The sequence below is a fragment of the Cynoglossus semilaevis genome, chromosome 6, assembly GCF_000523025.1.
Source record: "Cynoglossus semilaevis isolate Cse_v1.0 chromosome 6, Cse_v1.0, whole genome shotgun sequence".
NCBI classification, from domain to species: Eukaryota; Metazoa; Chordata; class Actinopteri; order Pleuronectiformes; family Cynoglossidae; genus Cynoglossus; species Cynoglossus semilaevis.
The window spans coordinates 12232657-12255627 of NC_024312.1; the positions used below are offsets into that span (position 1 = coordinate 12232657).

General features: G+C 41.4%; 2 protein-coding genes across 6 annotated transcripts; one reads left to right on the top strand and one right to left on the bottom strand.

Moving 5' to 3' along the window:
* The first annotated feature begins 37 nt into the window (after positions 1-37).
* kcnc1b (potassium voltage-gated channel, Shaw-related subfamily, member 1b) lies at positions 38-13728 on the top strand. Of its 4 annotated transcripts, XM_008312056.3 has the most exons (5): positions 38-899; positions 998-1614; positions 5121-6036; positions 7040-7213; positions 9388-12042. In XM_008312056.3, exons 2-5 carry the CDS (start codon positions 1054-1056, stop codon positions 9525-9527), a joined length of 1791 nt encoding a protein of 596 aa, XP_008310278.1. In that variant the 5' UTR covers positions 38-899; positions 998-1053; the 3' UTR covers positions 9528-12042. The 4 variants fall into 4 exon arrangements, with proteins under 4 accessions (XP_008310278.1, XP_008310279.1, XP_008310277.1 ...); XM_008312057.3 differs by lacking the exon at positions 9388-12042 and adding an exon at positions 12049-13728 and having other exon boundaries at positions 38-1614; XM_008312055.3 differs by having other exon boundaries at positions 38-1614.
* A 297-nt stretch (positions 13729-14025) lies between these two features.
* Positions 14026-22635, bottom strand: sergef (secretion regulating guanine nucleotide exchange factor). 2 transcript variants are annotated; one of them, XM_008312054.3, is made up of 11 exons: positions 22509-22635; positions 22099-22237; positions 21510-21662; positions 21004-21098; positions 20832-20892; positions 20645-20746; positions 20500-20562; positions 20011-20169; positions 19531-19682; positions 17891-17927; positions 14026-15261 (listed from the first exon to the last, which is right to left on the bottom strand). In XM_008312054.3, the coding sequence occupies exons 1-11, from the start codon at positions 22548-22550 to the stop codon at positions 15098-15100; spliced, it is 1167 nt and encodes a 388-aa protein (XP_008310276.1). In that variant the 5' UTR covers positions 22551-22635; the 3' UTR covers positions 14026-15097. The 2 variants fall into 2 exon arrangements, with proteins under 2 accessions (XP_008310276.1, XP_016888520.1); XM_017033031.2 differs by lacking the exon at positions 14026-15261 and adding an exon at positions 16716-17288.
* Between the last annotated feature and the right edge of the window lie 336 nt (positions 22636-22971).

Here is a 22971-nt window from a genome sequence, read left to right on the forward strand (position 1 = left end):
CACAATACGCCCCCCCCCCACCAGCCCCTCCCCCTACTCCTGAGTGTTACAGCCGCTGACCGACCCTAACTCCCGAAATGCGCCGTTAAACGAGAGCGATGACCATTTCAACAGCCCTAATTGGAGAAGTTGACAGCGCTTTCTACAACAAATGCATGCCCCTCCACACTGAGCATGCTCCATCTGCCGCGAGAGAGGAGCTGGCTCTGCCGTGAGTAACAGGCAATTTGGGCGTTCCCCCCATTCTCCTTCTTCTGAGAGAGGCTTTGTGTGAACCTGTCTTATTTGTGAGTTATCAAAAAAAATCTCTGCGGATCTGTGGATGTTTTTTTCTCTCGCATGGTGTTGATGGCAGAAAGGGAAAGTGTGTGAGCAGCAGGAGGAAGAGGAGGAGAAGGAGAAAGAGAAGGAGGAGGAGGATCACCAGTGAGCTGAGACAAAGACCTGCCGTGTTGTCAGTCAGTCTGTGCGTCGGTGTGAAGGAGGTGAGTCTGTGGGCAGCAACAGAGGAGGGACTCGAGCCTCCATCAGTCGGACAGGCGCTGTCCGCTCAGCACCACCGCAGTCACCTTGCTGATAAAGTCAACAAAGCTCTGATCAGAGAGCACAGCCCCGGGAGTCTGGACAGCTGGATTTAACCCACTGCTGGGGGGAAATCATCAGCGTTTTGTCCCTATCTATCTCGACATCTTGGGCACAAGGATGATGTGACGTCCATCCCCAATGTGATGCCATTGGCTGCGAGCATTTTGGATTTCGATTCTCACAGCTCCTCCAGTGGCTCGAGCAGCTCCAACTATTGGTGATCCTCCAGTTGCACGACAGGTGCGTGCAGAAAAACACACGGCTGGGAGAGGATGTAGAAGAGACCCTGATCTGTGGCACACTGTGGTGAGAAGGTACGGGTCGCTCGTTGCGCTGCTTTTCCATTTTCTTTTTTTTTTTTTTCTACCTGTTTCCCTGAGACTCATCACTGCTGTACATGTTGCTTGCACAGCGTGTCCAAAGCTTTGAGATGAAGGAAACTGATAGGAGAAATGCCTAAGGGACGCGATGGGCCTGAGCGACGACACGGATCGCATTGTGATAAACGTGGGTGGGATCAAACATCAGACATACCGCAGCACGCTGCGCACCGTACCTGGCACACGCTTGTCCTGGTTGGCCGAGCCTGATGCCCCTAACCACTTCGACTATGATGCCAAGATCGACGAATACTTCTTTGACCGCCACCCTGGCGTCTTCTCACACATCCTTAACTACTACAGGACAGGTAAGCTGCACTGCCCGGCAGATGTCTGCGGGCCCCTCTATGAGGAAGAACTGGCCTTCTGGGGCATTGATGAGACAGACGTGGAGCCATGCTGCTGGATGACATATCGCCAGCACCGGGAGGCAGAGGAGGCCCTTGATAGTTTCGGCGGGGGAGGTCTGTTAGACCTGGGGAACGATGATGCTGAGCCAGAGCTTGAGCACGCTGAGGATGATGTGGATGAAATGACACGGAGGCTGGCGCAGGCAGACTCCGCTGACAACAGGAAGAGCCTGTGGAGCCGGTGGCAGAAACATGTGTGGGCCCTGTTTGAAGACCCCTATTCTTCTAAATATGCAAGGGTAAGTTGCTTTTAAGAAAACGCCCCCTGGAGGTAATAGTTGTCTCCTAGTTGTTGCTTTTTATTTTCTCCCCACAAACTTCAATGTATTATTGACACATTGCTCTGACAGCAATTTTTTTTTGTGGGGGGGGGTATCGAAGGTTCAATATGTTTGACACCATCAGCTGTAGGGACATGAATACAGGCTGCATTTGTGGTCATCTGTCCCTTTGTGGTGGGACAATGACATGACTGATGGATATGAGAGGCTTTTAATGACCTTCAAATTAGTCTCTGAGGGGCTTCAATGTGACTGCACATGTAGAGAGCATGGGGGGGGAGGGAGAGAGAGAGAGAAAGAGAGAGAGAATAACAGCCAAAGAGCTCATCCATCAGAATCACTCACAGGTACATGATCTGTTTCGACCAGAAGAAGGTAGAGAAGGCCATTTGGACGGTGGCAGCTCTTCAGATTGATATTTCTAGGACAGACTGGTCAGACTAGCCTTTGGCTAAGTGGGTCAGCTTCAAATTAGGAAACTAGATCTTTTGCACCAGCAGGACTCGTGGCACAGCTCCCGATTAAACCTTGCTGGCTGTTTGGATTTGAGAATTTTGGTCCTCGTTTGGGCATAATTCCATCTGGACAACAACACCTCTCTGTGGTGACAACTTTACACCTTTTAAATATTTGTCTCCACAACAGCCAGTATGCTGCTTTGACAGCTCCAGCCTGATTGGTGTAATTACTTGCCTGGCTGCATCCAGCAAGTGTAAACTGTATTGACATGTCTTCAGTGTTACAGCATTAGTGGAACGGATTCAACCGACATTTCTTTTTTAGATTTCGTGCAGCAAAAACAAACAAAAAAAAACCTTGCCTCGTGTCCTTGATTTAACGATCAGAAGTTAAAAGCTGATAAGAGATTGACAGATGTCTCCCAAGTCTGGCAAGAAGATTAATTAGACCTGAGTCTCAGAGTTAATTACAGACAAACCCCTGAGAGAGTGCATCGGAGCCACGTGGTTTAGTAGAACAGAACCAATATTCTTTACCAGGCCACACTGTTACTAACGGCGTGTTAAATATTTAGTTCAACAGTGTAAAGGCAAAGCACAGAGTGAACAAATGTGATGATCCTGGGATGACAGACTGTTGTTCCCCAGGTTAACGGAATTCCTTACTCACTTCCAAATGTCCAGGCTGACACAGACGACACGGTAGCTCAGAGGCAAAAGTCATTTAGTTTATAATTATTAGAATGTATGTTTATATATTTTAAGATAATTACATATGCTCTGACGACTATGAGCCCGGACCCTGCTGCTGCTGCACCACAATAAACCCCACACCCAAAATATACATGTTGATATAAAAATAATTGTAAGTTTGGTTGACAGAGAATTAGAGAATTACACTTGGCCCGTGAAGGTTCATTAGGGGGCGCTAAGTGCTAGTCCAGTGGTAATTTGGCACAGATGTCATTCTTGACTACATGCCTTTTTCCCCAATGTTTCCAAAAGCAAGTTTTTTTAAAGTCCTAAATCTTCACCCAGAAAACTCTCAGACCATGGCAACTTTGCTGCTCAAACATAATGATTTTCTGATTGGTCAAGAGCTGGTCAGATGGTCAGGGCAGTTGTCCATCATTTATCCTGTTGACCGTAGAGCCGCTGGTATTTCAACTAAGGTTTAAATTTGATGTGTTTTAAATTGTAGAGCCGTAGGATTGTGCATTGAGTGGGACTTTTGTGTTGTAAAATAGAAAAGTAAAATAGAAGTTATTACAGATGGATATTTGAACATTACAGATGCAAAATCATTTTGAACAAGCATATGAAAAGACTGCAACCTTGGAAACTAAACTGAAGTGAACGCTGAATAAAAAGGCCAGAAGAATTACCAGTGTTGACATTACTGCGCAAGAGGACATCGTGTGTGTGCACAGGATGTGTTAAAAGAGAAATGCACAAATGAAATTAAGAATATGTGACTTTAGTGATGGTGATGTGGTAATACTGTTCGGCTGAAAAAAAAATAGGATTGAGACAGCGTGCTGCAGTCACTGCTGAGACTATTTCCATCCTGATTCATTACACTGTCATGAACGGGAGGCAGAGACACAGAAAAGAAGCAGTGATTTCCTCAGCACAATGCAATGAATTGTCAGTGATGAGATGCTGGGGTGAGGTCTGTTTTCCATCTCCTCTGAACGCCTGCCTCCCTGACAAACTGTGAATGGACGTGACAGAGAGAGATACTCAGACACTGTGATGCTGCCGTTTCTCCCTTGTGCTCAGTTGGAAAAAAAAAAATTTACACATGTATATATATAATTGTGTGTGTGTACTTTTTCTTTCTCAACTGAGCACAAGAGAGAAACAGCAGCATCACAGTTCTGAGTGTATATACATATATAAATATATATATATACACACAAGACTACCTCACGTCGAGACATGCCCAGCTCACTTACCTCCTTTCTAATACCATTACTCCTCCCAGCCACTTAACAATGCTATGCATTAGTGTGAGAGGCACTACAGAGCCCATTCACAGCCATACAGACTTTCACGCATGAACAAACTTTTTTCTTTTTTTTTTAAATACCGTAGGCTACCGTTGATATTCGCTCATCTGCTTTTCCATCCAACAAACAGAAGGTACTGCTGTTTTAGGTCCATTTGAACTACAGTAAAACACACACTGTAATTGGGCAGTGATCAGGGTGGGGGAACAAGACAAGAAAAGAGATGCAACAAATCCCCAAGAGAGGCTAGTGTATCTGTTACACTCATGTAGTATGCACCAGAAATATCAGAATCTAAATGTGATGAAATATGATCATGTAGTCAATACATGCTGCAGGCTAAAGTATTCCTTTGTCCTTATGGGAAATATAAGTTTCTGGTTAGATTCTGTCGTCATCTTGGTGAGTTCTTTGGTTCCAGAACATTCCCTTTAGGAGTTGATCCTATACAGAAAATGACCTTGTGTTGGAAACACCTACTGCACCGTAGCTGCTGCGGCTGCTGCTGAAGGGAAGAACCCAAGCTAAATTTAGTCATGGGGGGGGGTTGGGGGGGGGTTGACACTTATGTCCCTGCTGCTACTGCTCCTGGCTCCTTGTAATTCAGGGTGGAGCATGCCCTTGAAAATGCCATGACCTTGAGATACAGCGCAGAGATGGGAAACGAGCAGAGCATTGATTGTTCTTTTTACAATGACACATGTGAATGAAGACGTACAGAGAGACAGAGAATAGGAGGGCGGGGGCGATGGGGGAGTCAATGCCATTGTCACTGTCAAAGCATTTGGCATTGTTACAGATTAAATTGGTTTATGTCGTGCTGAGAATGGCTGCTGAGCTATCAAGCTTCATTATTTGCATGTAGAACTGTGCTCATTATCCTCTCCGTCCTTCTCTCCTCTCCCCCACCTCCTCTCTCCTCTCCTCTTCTGTCCTCTCCTCTACCCTGATCCTTGTTTATTGCCTCCCACATTCACAAACGTCTTCTGCTCAGTGGATAGCTCTGGTCTCACTGTTCTTCATCCTGGTGTCCATCACCACCTTCTGTCTGGAGACCCACGAGGCCTTCAACCCCATCATCAACCGCACCGAGTTGGAGCTGGTGGACAATGTGACAGTGGAGCACATCTACCAGGAGACTGAGACTGCCGCCTACCTCACCTACATAGAGGGCGTGTGTGTGGTGTGGTTCACCTTTGAATTTCTCATGCGAATAACTTTCTGCCCAAATAAGTTCGACTTCATTCGGAACGCCCTCAACATCATCGACTTCGTGGCCATCCTGCCCTTCTACCTGGAAGTGGGTCTCAGTGGCCTCTCCTCCAAGGCAGCTAAGGACGTGCTGGGTTTCCTGAGAGTGGTCCGCTTTGTTCGGATCCTGCGTATCTTTAAGCTGACGCGTCACTTTGTAGGACTGCGGGTGCTGGGCCACACACTGAGAGCCAGTACCAACGAGTTCCTCCTCCTTATCATCTTCCTCGCTCTGGGTGTCCTCATATTTGCCACTATGATCTACTACGCCGAACGGATAGGAGCCAACCCCAACGACCCTCGAGCCAGCGACCACACACACTTCAAAAACATCCCGATTGGATTCTGGTGGGCAGTGGTGACCATGACGACCCTGGGCTACGGAGACATGTACCCTCAGACGACTTCGGGAATGCTGGTCGGAGCCCTGTGTGCCCTGGCGGGCGTGCTCACCATCGCCATGCCGGTCCCTGTCATTGTCAACAACTTTGGAATGTATTACTCTCTGGCCATGGCGAAACAGAAACTACCAAAGAAAAAGAACAGGCATATCCCTCGGGCTCCTCATCCGGGTTCTCCTAACTTCTGTAAGTCCAGCATCAGCTCCCAACACCAGAGCCCCATCGCCCATGACGAGGTTTTTGAGATTAAGTTCCAAGGTGAGAAACAAATGTAGTACATGTTGCATGTTTTCATGGCGTTATGGAGCAGTACAACAGTTACTACAACACGACGTTAGAAATATTTTTGATTGTAGAATACTACATACTGAGTCAGATATGAGTAAGGTCACTATTGAATTTCAGCTTATTACATAACATGTCTAAGAGAAGATGAGACGATGTAAACCAACACTTTGGTTTCGTCTTTCTCTCAATTTCTTGTGAAAGCCTCGGTGTAAAGATATATGGACATCTGATGCAGCGTCTGTTTAGAAATATAGGACGAGATTAGAATTTAATACAGCTGTGTGATATATCGAACAAGCCGTTGGTTACATTTGTGTCTTCCCTGTGAAGTCGCCTTTTGGCTACAACTTTACTACGTCGTCTGAAAACAGTTCCACAGTCTTTAGAAGAGGAATTGATCAGAACTGATCTTCGATCCTCGTCGGCTCAGTTGGTTTTGTTTTAATCTGTGGAAGCCCGAGGTTTTAATGTTGAGCTCTTAAACGTGCCAAGCCCTTTCGGGAATAACCTGTTGTCTTATTAAAGTGGAATATTACATTTCTAGGTTATGTGTTAATGCTTTCTTAGAGATTGTTTCAATTCCCTGACCAAGAGCTCACATTTAAAAACTACAAAGGTTTACTGTAATTAAACCTAGAAGAGTTCGATGAACTTCAAATATCCAAACTGTCAGCTGTGGCAGACTCTAATACAATATTTTTTGAAGCAAAAGAAATTAGTAAAAAAAAAAAAACCCAGAGGTTTTTGGGGGTAAGCTCCTGGCAGCATGTGAGAAGAAAGCTATTTGGGTTTCTGTAAAGGTTTAGGGCTGCTTTTCCCAAGCGTACCGCGTTATCTTATCTTACTATAATATTACTCAATATTTAGAATATTACAATGTGAAACTACGTAAACAGTTACTAACAAAAATTCAGGAATATTAAATTTCAAAATGTCAGGTTCAAATATATACGTTTTTTTATGTATTTTTAAGACTCCAAGCTGAATGGCGAGGCAGCTAACGCAGCTCTGGCCAACGAGGACTGTCCGCACATAGACCAGGCAATATCTCCAGAGGAAATCTTCAGCCCCAGCGAGAGAGAACGACCCTGCTTCCTGGTCACCACTGCTGAACGCCCTAACCACACAGGGGGGAGAGTGAGGAGGGGTACGTACAGTAACAGCCAATCACAGGCCCCATCAAAACACTGACACCTAACTGACCACAGGCAGGAGACTCTTCCTGTATCCCTCTCTTCGGAGTGTGTAACACTTTAGTCGCACAAGAGTATACACACTCACATACTGTAGACACACACAGACACACACACACACAGATACAGCTACACATCATATAGAGCAGGCACATTAGAACAGCAGCTGCTTCACCTCCGTTACGTATTTGGGGATGTGTACATAGTTGACATGACAGTAACATTTGTTAAGGCCAAGCACAATCACCAGTAAGGTCACTAATAACTGTTCACATCTACATAATATATTTTTTGATACCATGCACAATGTAAAAAAAACGCTATTTATTTACCAGTAAGAAAGCTATTTTTGAGATTCATCATGATCTAGAACGTTCTGTCCTGTAGGCCCGAGGGAGTATTTATGTGCTACTTGTGTGTATATGATGTTTTGTATTTATGTGTTTTAATTATAAATACTATATGGGACGTTGACTTTGCGAGTACATCGCTCTTGGCCATAACGGTGCATGAAGTGTCTTGCTGATGGGTGCTATCAGTATGGTGGAGGAGCACAACACGAACACAGTCAGGTGATTGGTCACGTGTTATTTTAAACAGACAAAAAACGAATTCTCCTACTGGGATTATTACAGGTCAGTGCCAGAGTTAAGCTCTTTCTATTCATTTACAAAACTCATTCCCAGAAAACCTTGTGCACTTACTGAAAAATACCTCACAATACAATTAGATGTCGCTTATTCCCCCATAACTGAATGATATTTTTATCAGTACAGACAAGTGAATTATTTGTGTTAAACTCAAACTTCATTGGAAGTCAATACCTGCAACACAGTCCAAAAGAGCTGAGACAGAGGCTCGTTCACCTCCTGGTCACACGCCCCCTTTCTTTAATTCACCTTTTTAGTACAGCAGTTCGTACATGAGCAAAATAAGGGTTGACATTTTGATGAGCATATATGAGCAAAATAAGGGTTGACATTTTGACATTTCTTAACTCTTTCCAGGGCACTCATTGACATACTTTATTGAACAACTGTTATTGGAGAACATAACAGGACATTTTTCCTGTAGAAAATGAAGGTCAGTGAAGTAACCATATTTGGTTACCTGTGGTGAAACAGATCTGACTGTCTGGGTGAAGATCACATGATTTTAAAACCCACTGAGATGGAGCATGACCATGAAAAAATTTACAAAACTGCTAACTTGTCCTATAAAGGGTTAAGGCATTTATATATTATTATATATATTCCAAATTTCAATTTCTGGTCACCAGAACACAGTCAATGGCTGAAAAGCTACAGTCTCGTCAGTTGAGTTTAGAATTTAAATTTCATTCAAGTGTCCACATCCGATAATGTGGAAATCCTTTATACCACAGCTACTGATTGGCTGATCCTGTTTTTTTGGTTTTTTTTACTTTTGTCATGAGAATCTGACATCATTTACTGGATCCATCTGTTATGACCTTAAATAGGACGATCCTTTCTGACTCAGGGAGGGTTTCTGCTTTTAATATACTGTAGCCAGAGACTGTGATTCCAAACAGTGATTTCCTGATGTGTATGTGTTGTGTCCATAAGGACAGACTAGGTCCTAATATACAGACCTGTTAGCAGTTAACAAACAGTAGAGAAATATTTAACATCAACGCATGGCTTTGGGTTGTTTGGGACGAGTTGCAGGTATCAATTTTTCAAAGTGCACTAGCTTTCCTGGAAATGGGTGCTGGTTATTTCAAAGTTCGACAACATTCCTGTGAAAATCACAACACTGTCCAGCCGCGTGTGCCACCAACAGCACACGGACAGTGAAAAGCCTCCGGCGTTCAATTCCGCCTGTAGCTGAGAATCCATTCCCTGCCTCAGGTGCCTCCGTTTTTTAAAATCTTGTACAGTGTTTCACTCCGAACCATTCCAGTACCACCCGGTGCATGCTGTTGTACTCCTAAAGCACTCAATGCATGGAGAATAATAATGTGTCTTAAGTCTGTGTTGACCTGTTTGTTTGGAGACAAAAACAAGAAAGCAACAGGTGTAGTAGTACCAGTGAGGAACACCAAACTATCGTGTTATGGATTCAGCGCTGCACTGTACTCAGAACGTTCTCTGTTTTTCAACTGAAGGTTATGAAAAGCCTTGGAGCCTTAACAGCATGTCTGGCATGAGCGGGGATGCCTCTGGAGTGTCCTCAGTGTCCGCCCTGCCCTGCAGCCCACCCTGTCTAATGCAGCACTCACATTCTCCCATCCCATCCATTATGTAGCATGGTTGAGTAGCAGACACAATGCCATTGGAAGGCCAATCCACACTCCTCCTTCTTCTTATCCTTCCTGTCAGACTTTGCTTTTACACTTGCCTCTGCTCCTGCTTTCCTCATTATTTTTTCTTTCTTTCATTTTCTTTTTCTGGAAGACTGTATCCTAACTGTGCTAAGAACTCCCCAAGTGTTCTCCTTGGGTGTGTCATCATATCCTAGAGTAGAAAACATGGGCACATGCCACTCTGCATGGGTCACCTCAGTTGCAGACAAAGCACTGTTGTAACTCTGACCACAGGCTAACGACACTCTCTCCCTGTGTTTCTTTACTTCATTGCCTGTTGCTCTGTTGCTTTTGATCTCACTCTTCTGCCAGTAACTTTGATCTCATCTGCTTTTTACAACTCTGTGAAAGAAATTTTCATAAGATGTAACCCCTGCTACCAGCCTAACACGCTGGACACTGACAGTGACACGGCGTCTTAACATATCCAAAAAGGTGCAACTGCCAGCTGTTAAGGGAAATCCTCTTAAGTGCTTTGTGTGTTGCGAAGTAGAGAGACGTGACCATTCTGAGAGTGCGATCCAGAAAAAAAAAGAGAGATGTTTCCCCGAGTGGCCGTTTAAGAAACACTTTGACGTGATGTTCCCGATGTCCGATGCAATATGGAGATGATGACAATTCCTATGACACTAGTGACGAAAAATCATTTAATGTCAGAAAAAAAAACAAAAATCTTAAAACTGTTTGTTCATTTGCATGAACTGCATGAGAAATTATATTCAACCAGAAGCGTAAAGAAGAAAAGGACTCTTTTTTTTGTTTTGTTTTCCTTTTCATTTGAGAAGCTGCTAAAGCTTTGTCATGTTATGCATTCTGAGACAGCTTTACAAAGAGACTCAGTCATAGCAGAGATTTTATGTAGCTACCATTCTTTGCCTTTCCCCAAATTCATATCTTTATTTTACTTACTTGACTGGGGTCTTCAGCTAAAAAGTGATGATTTAACTTGCCTGATTTGTCCTTAAGCCAACTAACGCCGCTATGAACAGAAGTAGTTTTTATACAAACAGGTCTACTGACTCGTGGCGACGGGTTTTTAAAGTGTCGCTAACTGGCAGCCATTCGCAGAACTGCTGCAACGCTTAAATTAGGGCAGGACTCACTGATTATTAAACGCCGGTGCCTTAATATGTGTTGAGGCAAAATCAAAATTTAATCATTGCATATAGCTCCCAGTGTAGCATCAATACGAGCTGACACCATGCTCACGGCAGTGTGGCGAAAGCTTTATTTTACAAGGTGCACCTTGTAACCTTTTGCACCACCCCTCATATCCTCACACAGTAGAACTGCCCTGTAGGTTATACATGATTTACTCTAAATAGTAAGAATTGACTTTAAGCAGTGTCATTAAAGATGAGCATAAAAAAAAAATCTAACACGGATATTTTTGTCCCTATCTCAAGAAACAGAAATGTATACGAAAGCACAACGTAAAACCCACAGCGGACCAGGTTATTACAGTATGTATGCGTATTGATTATAACTTCACTAATATCACTTTTACATGTACTGATACTGTCCCAATATTATGCACAATTCTTCAGGGCACTTTAACAAATTCTATGTTGACCGACCTAAAAGACGGAGAAGAGTATAGCAGTATAGCGAGTCACGTTTGTTTTTCTCTGAACGAGCAGAGTTTTTCCTTTTCAAGTCATGTCTCTTGTGGTTATAAATGGACGTTTATATATATTAAAAAAAAAAGAATATAGAAAAAATCAAAGTTGTGAAGATTTAATGTGAAGAGGTTAAGGTGAATTATATGCTCATGCAATTCAAATGGGGTAAAAAAAACAAAAAAACAACCAACACGCTCTAGTATGGGATGTGGGTCTCCTTGGGGAAAGGTAAATGCATGTATTTTACATTTATGCAACGGAAAAGTATTCAAAGAAAACATGTAAATACAAGTCATTGCATGAAATAAATTTTATACACAACGAGCGTTTAGCCTCCGTTTTTATTCAGCAGCACATGCAAACATTCAACTGTCCTCCCTCACTAGCTTACGGCTAGTGTTGTCCTCCGCTGTTTGACCCTCTGTCTTACTGTGTCCGGGTCAAAGAGAGCAACAAAGACAAAAATAAAGTAAAACAAAAACCAAGGTGACTGTGAGAGCATGACACCAAGTACACAAACGCATGACACTGACTGAACTACCGTATATAATCCTGTAAAGTGCAGCATGATTGGCATGTTTATTAACCGACGGTCGGAGTCCAACCTCTGCCCACAGACAGTACATTGTTGTCTGATGCCTTGGCTAAAGCATGGGAAGAACATGGTAAACATGTGGTTTACCATGCAGAACTAACGGAGCACATTTTCTTTACTCTCCAAGCTAGCGCCATTTGTCATCTCTACCTGCACTCCAGCGCTCTCCATCATCGCCTTCATTTCCACCATTATACATAGTTTGTGTAATAATTTATTTTTGTTACTTTTTTTATATTTTTATAGAGACCCAGCGACAGCAGCGGCGCAGACAACCAACAGAGTCAGTTTGTGTTATGAACCATGGTGTACCAACCACTATGTGTATGACTCATAACGGCCCATCACCCACCTGATAGTGCTGTAGCATTGTTGTGTGTATTACTTAGTATTTTTCTATGGGTGTGACAGTGACAACCTGTACATCACAAACTCAGCATAGATGTAGCACTGAGGAAGTTTTGTTGTCAAGCCTTATACAGTATAGCTCAGTATCTGTGACTGGTTACTGTGTTGTAATTTGTGTGCCTATTGGTGTGTGCCAGTGCTGTAAATATGCTTTTTTTGTGCGCTGAAGTTGTGTGTACCAATGTTTTCCAGTGATCATCCAATATTTGTGTGCTGCTTCTTCTGTTGAAAGAAAAAAAAATGTTGCTCCGATTTTAACCTCTGCCTCCTCCAGAAAAAACAAACAAAACAACAACAACAAAAAACTGCCACCTGTCATGTCAGTCAGACCGAAGAATTGGACTCTGATCATCTTTAAACAGTCACGGTCGCAACTTAGTAGAGATTTTTGCACTGTTTTGCACCAGTGAATTTTTCATATTATTTTAATATGTTGTCGGGAATTAAAGGCATTATATCTATACGTAGGGTTAATAGTTAAAGAGAAGCCGATTTTACCCTTTTCTGCAGTATTTAAGACGTAGTATTAGGGTACGAATTGGTTTTGTAAGATAATGACAAGTAGTATATAGAAAGTTGAAGTTGATAAATGAGCCAGAGAAGTTGGCACATTATATAGAACAGCCAAAATACTGAAATGTGTAATTTGGTAATAAGATGAAAAAAACGTTTTGGGCAAAAGGACAGGTTACAAGGGTTTTCACCGTTGATTGGTGCTCCTTTAGCGACCAGTACAAATACTTAAAGCTAAATATTGAGCTAATGGAGAAACCTATAAAAACACCTGAAGGATATCTGCATCTTTTTCAGTAAAAACACCTCCAATAAAGCCTGGCCCACATTACCAAATGACAGATTTCATTGTTTAAAGCACTTTTACCAAGTGTACCAACTTTCTCAAAAATTAGGATTGTACATGTGTGTGTAGTTCTCGTTGTACTTGGATTAACGTAGACTTTACTTGTCAACGCTCAGACACTGATCATACTGTCATACTTTTTAATTGACAATCATGTTGACTGGAATTACTTTTCCTTTTCTGCACACATGCTATTGGTTATACTATTATATAACTGCCAAAATGTCATAAGCCTCATACTGGACAAGTGCCTCTGTTATGCAAATGTTTTTCTTACCAGGAATATCAGGAATATTTAAGCCCATATGATAACATCAAATGTTAAGGCTAGGAAAACAAACACTCGTTTTATTTCATTAAATCATCAAACATAGATTATTAAAAAATATATATAAAGAAATCAATAATAGCACAAATGGATCAGCATCTAGAGAGTAAAGCTAATTAAAGAGACAGCAGTTTTCACAGGTCTACTATCTGTGTGGAAAGTTTGTTAAAAAGGGACCAACTTTTTACCAGACAACAACTCAACACTGCCAACACTTCTGAGACCTGTGTGCAGTCAATACAGACCGACTGGATCTGCCAATAGAGCTGAGCATGTGGGGAGTACAGTGTGCTGATAACTGTAGGGAATAAACACAGTATTTAAAAAAAAACAACTATAAAACATACAAACAAACAAAAAACAACCAGCAGCATAAATAACTAAACAAAAAGGCAACTAATGTATACTGTTTAGTGAGACGTCGGAGTGTGTGTTTGGAACACCGTGCATATTTGTGGTTAGGTATCTCAATAAGGTGTTGACTGAATGTTTTGGTTGGTTTAATGTTTAGGGATTTTTTGTGTCTTTTTTGACCTATACAGTACAGGCTTGTAAAATAAATAGTCGTAAATAAAAAAAAAGAAGACAGAAATAAGTATTTTCGGTGAGTGTTTCTTTTGGCTTTTTATTAAACAGGTCCTGGTAAAAGATCATTCATGCAACTTTGACAAAGGTTTAAAAATAAAAATAATATAAGATAATGTCTCAAAGTCATACAGCCGAACTCCATTAGACTTAGTATTTTTTTTTTTTTAGTCATAATCCTGATATGAGAAGTCTATCATTACGGATTTGTACAGAAATGGCCACATGGACTCAACATGGCCTGAGTAGCAGTTAAAAAGACTGGACTGTTTCTGTCTGTATATGTGCTCAGAATATCATTACCAAGACAATACAACATCAAGCTCTTCCTAACACGTAACCAACAGGACAACTCTGTGGCCTGTATTGCCTCATATGTCTCTTTTCTTTGTCATAATAACAATGGGTACACAACAACAAAGGTGTGTAGAGTACAGTACATGCAGCCCGGCAGCCTTGACATGTGTAGGCTGGGTTAAATGCAGCGTGCAAGTTTCTCCCAAGAGGCATCATTGAAGATAAGAGTATGAAAGTGGTGCAAATATATAATAAATTAATACCGAGAAGAATATCTCACAGATTGACAGGAACATAAAGGCGGGATGGGCTGTAAAGAAAAGTGTCCTGTATGTGTGGGTGGTAAATCAGCTGATATTCACTATGATGTACAGAGATTGACGGCCTCGTGACACGGAAGATGACAGCAATAAACCTACTGATGTGGGAAGATGAAGCTGTAGCAACCGTGCAGACCATCTCTCAAGCCGACCATAACGGTGTTTGTTTAGGGAGGCCACCAGGAGCTATAGGCACGCCCACATACCGTGTAGCCATGTCACGTCCATCAAAGTGACAAGTGAATCACGGCCTCTGTCCGTGGCCTGTGAGCAGCCACATCAGCGAAATAATGACAACCGCATTTAAAGCATGACCTCTGCACACGGCTCAGGTAACCTTTCAGGTGAAAGAGACTGTAAATCAGAGGCACTCAGGCGACCTTCAGGGTTATTTCCGCAAAGTACTATAAAGTTACTAAAACATCTTTGTTTACAATGTCATTGTGTTTTTCTTTCTCTTACGTAATGCTCCGTGTTGTAGCCAGTGCAGTTTTTAAATCATGGTTCAGTCAACGCAGCACAAACTGCTATAGAATGTCCAGCTCCACAGCCAACAAGACAAGGTCTGAGACCAGGCATCAGCCTCGGCTGGCTGACGTTTGTCTGAGAGCCGTCTCCGCACATCCCGTGTTCGTTCCAGCCCCAGGAGAAAAGACAACCTCCTAAAAAGGACAGGAGTCAGTGAAGCCAACAGAAGAAAGGTGAGGATGTAGCACGATGCCGAAAAAGCTAAAATTAGCAGCCAGGAAAAAAAAACCAAACTGTGACTAAAAGCAAAGATTACAAACTCTCTCTCTGCCTCCTCTGGTTCTTTTGTGTTCATTTCCTGCAGACTTGATCTGACCCTGACCTGAACATTAAAGTGTTCTCATATTAAAATGTTATCTTTCAGATTTAAAGAACCGTCTTGTTCTCTGGCTGCGGAGGACAAATGTCCATAATGTGACTGCATCACACACACGCTCACACATAGAGCCCCTATTCCCGGGGCTGACACTTCCCCAGTACCACAGCCTCCCTGCTCTTCACAGCTGGTGAAGCTTGTTGGTGGGTGTGGTCAGTTCTGCATCACCAAGGAGACACGTGTCATGGCAACATAGTTACCTAATCAGCTCCATTGCCATGGCAACAGAAGCCAGTTTGCTTTCTCAAGGGTAACACATCTCAGCCTTTCCTCACCCTGCAGTTGTGTGTCTTTGGTGCCATTTCGTTCCCTTTGTGTCACCGAGAGCCTTCTATGTCCTTCCGCGTGCTGCGGTTATTTTTTTCTTCTCAAAGATGTGGATGTGCCAACAAACACATATACATTTGCCAGTTCACAGACCGAGACATCATGCCAGCAGCTTATGTCAGTGCGACAGATTGCCAGATAGGGCCCTTGCATTACAGCACCATGCAGCTCCGCCTTTATCTGGATGTATTTCCCACTACAGTCTGTTACCATTGATGAAGGCTTCTTTAATAAAAGAAAAAGTGCCAACAAACGTCATTTGTTGATGTATTTCCTCCCTTCAGGTGGAAGCAGCCTTAGTTTGGTGCTGTTCTTAATTCATGAATTCACTGACTGAAGTAAAGCACCTCGGTGTTTCCATGGCAACAAAGTGTCTGCACAATATCATGCATCACAAAAGGATAGAAATCATGACACAAGCTGGTAGATATATTTTCTCAAAATCGAATTCTATTTTTTTTTTTATTTAAAATTCAACAGCTTAAATAATTAAAGATGCTCGCAACTGGATCACAGGTCGACGCACAGACAAAACAAGTTTGGGTAACGACAGGAACTGAGTAATTTAGTTAACAACTGTAATGTCAAGTTAAAAGGTATCTCTGGTGTTTCCTTCTCTGATTTTCGACAGTGAGTTTTTAAACTTGAGGAGATATTCTTCACGTACAAAGGCGCAAGGAAACAGATACCACGAGCAACGAGCGATACTTTTCCCCCCCAGTTCTTTCCGCCTGACCTACTTCAGCACCTGAAATAGCAACACTCAGGTCTCTGCTTTCAGTCCTCTTTTGCCATTTCAGAAATCCTGTCACCACATTTTGAGACAAGAGGAGGAAAAAAAGGGGGTGGGGGGGGCAAAAGTATCCGAGTCATGAGGGAGGAAAAAAAGGGGATAGGGGGGCAAAAGTATCCGAGTCATGAGCTGCAGGAGGGTGATGTGAGCCCTCCTGCTGTTGCCTCTGCTTATATTATGTCACAACTGAGCACCTGATGGAGCAACACACTGCTGAATCACGGCTGTCATCGTGAAGGACGGTCCACATTAACACTTTTCTAATTATAACGGTACACGAACGTTTCAATGTTTCTCTCCAGTATTGTAAAAACATGACCAATTTTATCTGAGAATATAATCTAACATCAGCAGTAAAAACGACAGAGCCTGTACAATAAACTAAGGATCACAGGTACAGAATGTTAGGTACAGTATATTTTAAGGTTGGGTTTTACTGTTGTGTCTGTGCTGTATTATTGGCTGGAGAACCAACGGCTGTTCTTTAAACTACTGACTATAAAAGACCTTACCTCTATCTCTGTGTGTGTGTGTTTTAGCGCTTTTATAGAGTGCTTCGGATAATTGGTTTCCTCAATGGCCTCCATGTATCTGTGCTGTAATTACTTCCCGATGCAAAGGCCACAGAGCATAGAGCTGACCTCAAAAATTGTCTGCTGCATTAGCTGAAGGATAATTGAAAAAAAAAATTAAATTCTCATGTTAAACTTTCATTTATCAAAGAGCTCACTTTCAAACCCTTTGGTCCAGTGCAGGATTTAACAGGAACGGATTAGTCACACCTGTGTATATTTTGTATGACTTCATATGGGATGAGAAAATGAGGTCGGAAAAGGAGTCACGGCAGCTCTGTGTTTCCCCTGCAGTATTTTGTAGTGACAGAGGGTGGCGCAGTGGTAGGATTCCTGCCTGCCATGCAGAAAGTACTGAGGAGGATCCCGCCAACCGGTGTAAGAACACGGCCAGCCTCATGCCAGTTTATAAAAAGACCACAGGTGGAAACAGAAAGTGCTTTTTTCTGAAGCGACTCCATAGAAATCTAGGTTTATGGAGCATTCAAACACTGACACCATGTGGAGCACTTTGGGCCCTGTACCAGGTTTTGAGATCAACTGACACGGCACAGTAAAAGAGCGCTCTCCTTTTTTTTAATTGGACAGTCTATGATAGGTATAATTGAATAAACCTTAGGACGATAAATAAGAAAAGGTGGACTAGTGGTGGACTTCGATAAATTAAAGGAATTTAAAAAAGAAATTAAACTCACCTACAATGGCGAGGTTGTGTTCAGAGCCACATGCAACCTGTGGAGAAATGGAAAGATTAAAAGATGCTTCTTAGATAATATATACTTGTATACTATTTTTACAAACAAAACCAAACAAAAATGACACCAAACAGTCATTAGAATTTCACACTATAAAAAATATTCATATTTCATTTCTATTTTAAATGCAGATGATGTATGAGCTCACCTTTTGTGATTTACTGGTAGACCACAGTCTACTTATTAGTCACCCATGGCAAACAAGTGGCTTTCTTTGCAGTATAAACAAACTGTCGTCACCGAAAAACTCCAGCTTTTACAATTTTGTGTACTATTATTTTAATTATTGACATTTTAACATATATCAAATAGAGTAAAACATTACTTCAAACTCAAAGTTAAACCAACATTTTCAAAGTAAAAGTTAAAACTACTTCAAGTTAAACCAACATTTTCAAAGTAAAAGTCTGAACGTAGAATGCTTGAATATGTAGTATATTATAAACTCCTGTTTAATTCCTAATAAAGGAAATTATTTACAGGAATAATATCATTGATGGGGTTTTTTTTCCACAGTCCTGAAGGTCGACTTGTTCAACCCAGAGATGTTGTTGCTGCTTCAGGATGATTCACTCAGCCAATCAAACCATTTTACAACAGGACACACCCACTGATTTCTGAAGCCTTGACAGAGTGAATTGTGTTTACCTCCGTGATGTTACCAGGCTTCACTGGAGACACGTACGGTTAACCACAGACATGGAAGTGTGTCGTAATCAAGATTCATAATACACTCATCCAATCCACCTTTTATCTTAACACACAACGTGACTGTACTCCTTGACATGAATGCAGAGTGGAGGTATGATGCACAGTTCGCCCTTGTCTGTCCCTGACATGCACTTAACTGACAACAATCGACGGACATAAAGCTGCACCTCAGAGCCCAGGTTAACTGCTGCAATCCCATGATTCTGTGCGATAAGTGTTCTTATGGGGAAAAGACCCCTGGCTTCTATTATTAAAAGAGGTCCTGAAACAAGAGGGAGATAACAGCTCTCTCTATCTCTCCCCGTAGGTGTGTGTTTGTCCTCTGCAGGATAGATGTTATGCAACCAGGTCTGAGGACCAAACTGTGTGCCTGGTTGTCATACTGGGTTTCACCACATGATCAATTTTGTGGTTATCTGCTGCCCTCTACTGGACGTTTCATACATATTTAATGTAGCATAAATAACATTGACTGATAAAAGCTGCGTAAAGATAAATTAATAGTATTATATTGAAATTGCTCTTTGCTTCAGGGACCACCATACCAAGTAATCTTAATAGTGATATTGGTAAAAATGGGTTACTAGACTGAATAACATTCCGGAAGAAGTCTATACACTGGGCTCAGACTAATATAACTAGGATTATAAAATCTGAAATGTCAATTAAACATCTAAAACATAAATAAACCATACGGGACTCAAGAGTACTCGAATAGTAAAAAATAAAAAATAAAATAAAATAGTAGTAAAAAATATAAAAATAATATATAAATCAAGTATAGTGCTGCAATTGAGAAAAAAAGTACAGCCTGTTGCCATTAATGTCTGTCCTTTGGAACACTGGTTTTCCCATTGCTGATGTTTTACCTGTGTTGCCCCAAATAGAGTTTCAACTTCTGAAGGGAAGAAAGCCTCCTGGTTTGCAGCTCCTGCCTGCTGCTCTGGATCCTGACTGTTTGATGTTGCTCTGCCCAGCTGTCCATACGCTCCTCTGCCCCATGTAAACACTCTCCCACTCTCTGAAACAAATTGGGATCAAATTCAGTCAGGAGAACTGTCTTTTAAAGTGATTAGTGGTTAGTAGTAATACGACAAAACACGGGCTGTCAAACAATCACATTACATTATACAGTGGCCGTTGGTTTACAACATCCTCGAACTACATCCTCGCCACCTTACATACATTTAGTAAGAAAGTCTTGTTCCACCGTTACAACGTATGTCATTACAGGTCACCAACTAGTTAGCGCGGTAACTAGTTCATGTCATTTTTTAATGTGTTTTATTTAATTTAATTATTTCAACAGTCCATAATGAAACTGTACAGTAGATGTGACTGTGTCTCACCTGTTTGAGCAACGATGTGAGTCCAGCCACTCCAAACACTTTTAACTTTCTCTCCTTTAAATAGTGAGCGCTTCAGAACGATAGGTGAGGAGTGGAAGGCTTGAGTGGTAGCCAGCTGACCAAACCTGTTGCTTCCCCAGAGAAACAAATCACCATCGTCTGCCAACACAAACAAAACAACATAACATGTTATCAAGAAGAGACAAAAACATGACAGGAAATAATGAAAAAAAAAAAATGAACCATTTAAAGTACATTTTTGAATTATTTTTTCACTGTTTTTATGTCTAGATAAAAACTATATTGAACGTATTAAAAGATATATATATATATATATGTGTATATATATATATATATATATACTGTATATATCTACAATTGAAAAATTCACTGTGTTCTTCCTCGTGTTTGGACAAGTATACTAAGTTGGGGCGCAGGTTTGTAATGTGTAAATGTTTCTTTTCATCCCAACAAAAATAAATGTCATACCAGTGAGATAAACACAGTGCGCTGATCCTGCTGCTACCACACGTGGTGTTTTCTGATCCAGATCTGAAAGATGGGGGTGTATATCAATATCACTGTAAATCTCTAAACAAACAACAATAGGAACTACACAGAGTGCAGTTCTTACCTGGCACCAAACATGGCACCTTAGAGCTGAGGTGTGACGGGACAGGGGGTGGGCACTGTGATCTGAAAAGACCTGTTCCCCACTGATACACATGACCGGAGTCTAAAGGCCAAACACAAAATGAGATTTTACGGACTGACGGCGCAATAACAACAGCATGAACCGGATTAAAGTTTAGCGCCATCACCTGTTACAGCCAGTGAGTGTCTCAGACCTGCTGCTACACTGACTACTGGTTTCTTCAGACCCTGAGAAAAAAACAACACAGACATGAACTTGAATGGCTGAACATGTTGAGGTGTTCTGACATAATGTCATTACAGCATTAAAGGGGAAAGCAACACCCGTTCTGTGCTCACCTCTACAACTAATAGCTGGGCAGAATGTACAGTCGCTGCACCAACTCCCAGCTGTCCAAATGAGTTGGAGCCACATGCCAGTACTTGACCACCGTCTGTATTAATGATATTTAAAAAGCAGCAGGATGAATTAAACACAACATAACTTCTTTGTAGATTGATAGTTTTTCATTGACCATAGGTGGCGGCACATATCTCTGTCAAACTCCATCCAATTAATAAACTGTACCTGCTGTGATGTTTCATGTGTCATAATTCACCTCAAACTTAATTTGTGACAAACAGCCTGTAATCTCTGGGAATGTAATTTGAAATACACCGGTGTTATGTCAGATTGATTTAATGATGGTGTCAGAGTGCACTGCACCCAACAATTGACATTTCTATGAACTAGACATCAGTTGTCTAAAAATGATAAACACCATGTAAAATCTATGCTTAGTGTAGTCCTAATACTTCCTCACTTTACTACACACTTTAATACACAGTTTTAAAATTTTGCTCACCAGTGAGAAAAAGAGTAAAATCCCAACCACAGGCTACATTTTTTAGCTTATGACTTGGTGTAGGGCAGAATTGAAGAGTTAGAATGTTTGCATTTTGGTCGCATCCCAGCTGTCCTCTATTGTTCTGACCACAAACATACACCTCTCCATTCTCTGCAAAAAAACAAAAAAAACATTTTTATTTAAATTACTGATATGGTGCTTGGAATTTTGTGACGTGAGACATTAATATGATATGAAGAAACAAAGAAAAAAATAATAATTTAGACGGTTAATAAAAATAATGGACACTTGTTTGTCAGTCAAATGAATTATCATACGATAAATCCATTAGATTCAATATTCATTAGTTGCCATATTTTATGTCCTGGTTATGTGTTGTCATATTTACTTAAAACTGTATTACCGAGCTCGTTATGTTGGAATATAGTCAAGATTTCACATTTTACCACTAGATGTCGCTAAACCTACCATATATATTTCTTCTGTTTACGACAAGATACACAGAGAGAAAAATTAACTACTTGCATCAATTCCTATCGTCAGTTGTCCACGGATCTCTCTTTTTGGAGTTTGACATCCGACTTACCAGTAATGAACACCGAGTGTCCACCTCCTCCTCCCACAGCACGGACTGCTCTGTTTTGTAGCAGAGCACTGTCACAGAACCGGGGTTCACTCTGGTCCGCCACATGTCCTTGTCCCAGCTGTCCGTAGCTGTTGGCTCCCTGGTATCAATTATAACAGTCACCACCATAGCAAAAACGATTAGAACAGTACACCTTACAGTGACGGACTTTTATTGCGCCCTATTTAAATAGTGCAGGCAGTTGGGCGGGTAAGTTCAAACTAGCTTAAGTGCTAACTAATATGCCGATATAAGGGATGCGTATTTTGTCTACACAATGTATTAGACACACACACGCACACACAAGCACACACACACAATCACGTAACCAAAACGTAACACTACATTTTAGAAGAAGAAAAAACACTAACCCAAGAGAGTAAACAAAACTCCTGCTGCAAGTTTGTTTCCATTTACGACACTGTCGTAAAGCAGTCTTCACGTCGTGCTTAGAAAAACGACCGAGCCAGTTGTTCTGTCCAAGTTTGTATATGTTTTTGGATGCTTATTTTTTGTAAAGTGTACAATTGCGATATTGTGCTTTTATGATGCAGATTGTTTTTTACACTTCATTTATCAACATACTTGGGGTGATTGAATAAACCCCATTTTATTCCACATATATAAAGATTAAAAAAACCTTTAATTAAAAAATCTTCTCTAAACATGACTGTTAGCTATAAGAATTTTGTTAATCCGAAAAGAAGAGGTTTATATGAAAATAAAGTAGTTGAGGCTGCCCAAGCATAAATATAAAACTTATCATTTCAAAATGTTGGGTAAAAAGAACATAAGAGACCTCTCTAATTCTCCATTTCAGGACAAAATTAAAAA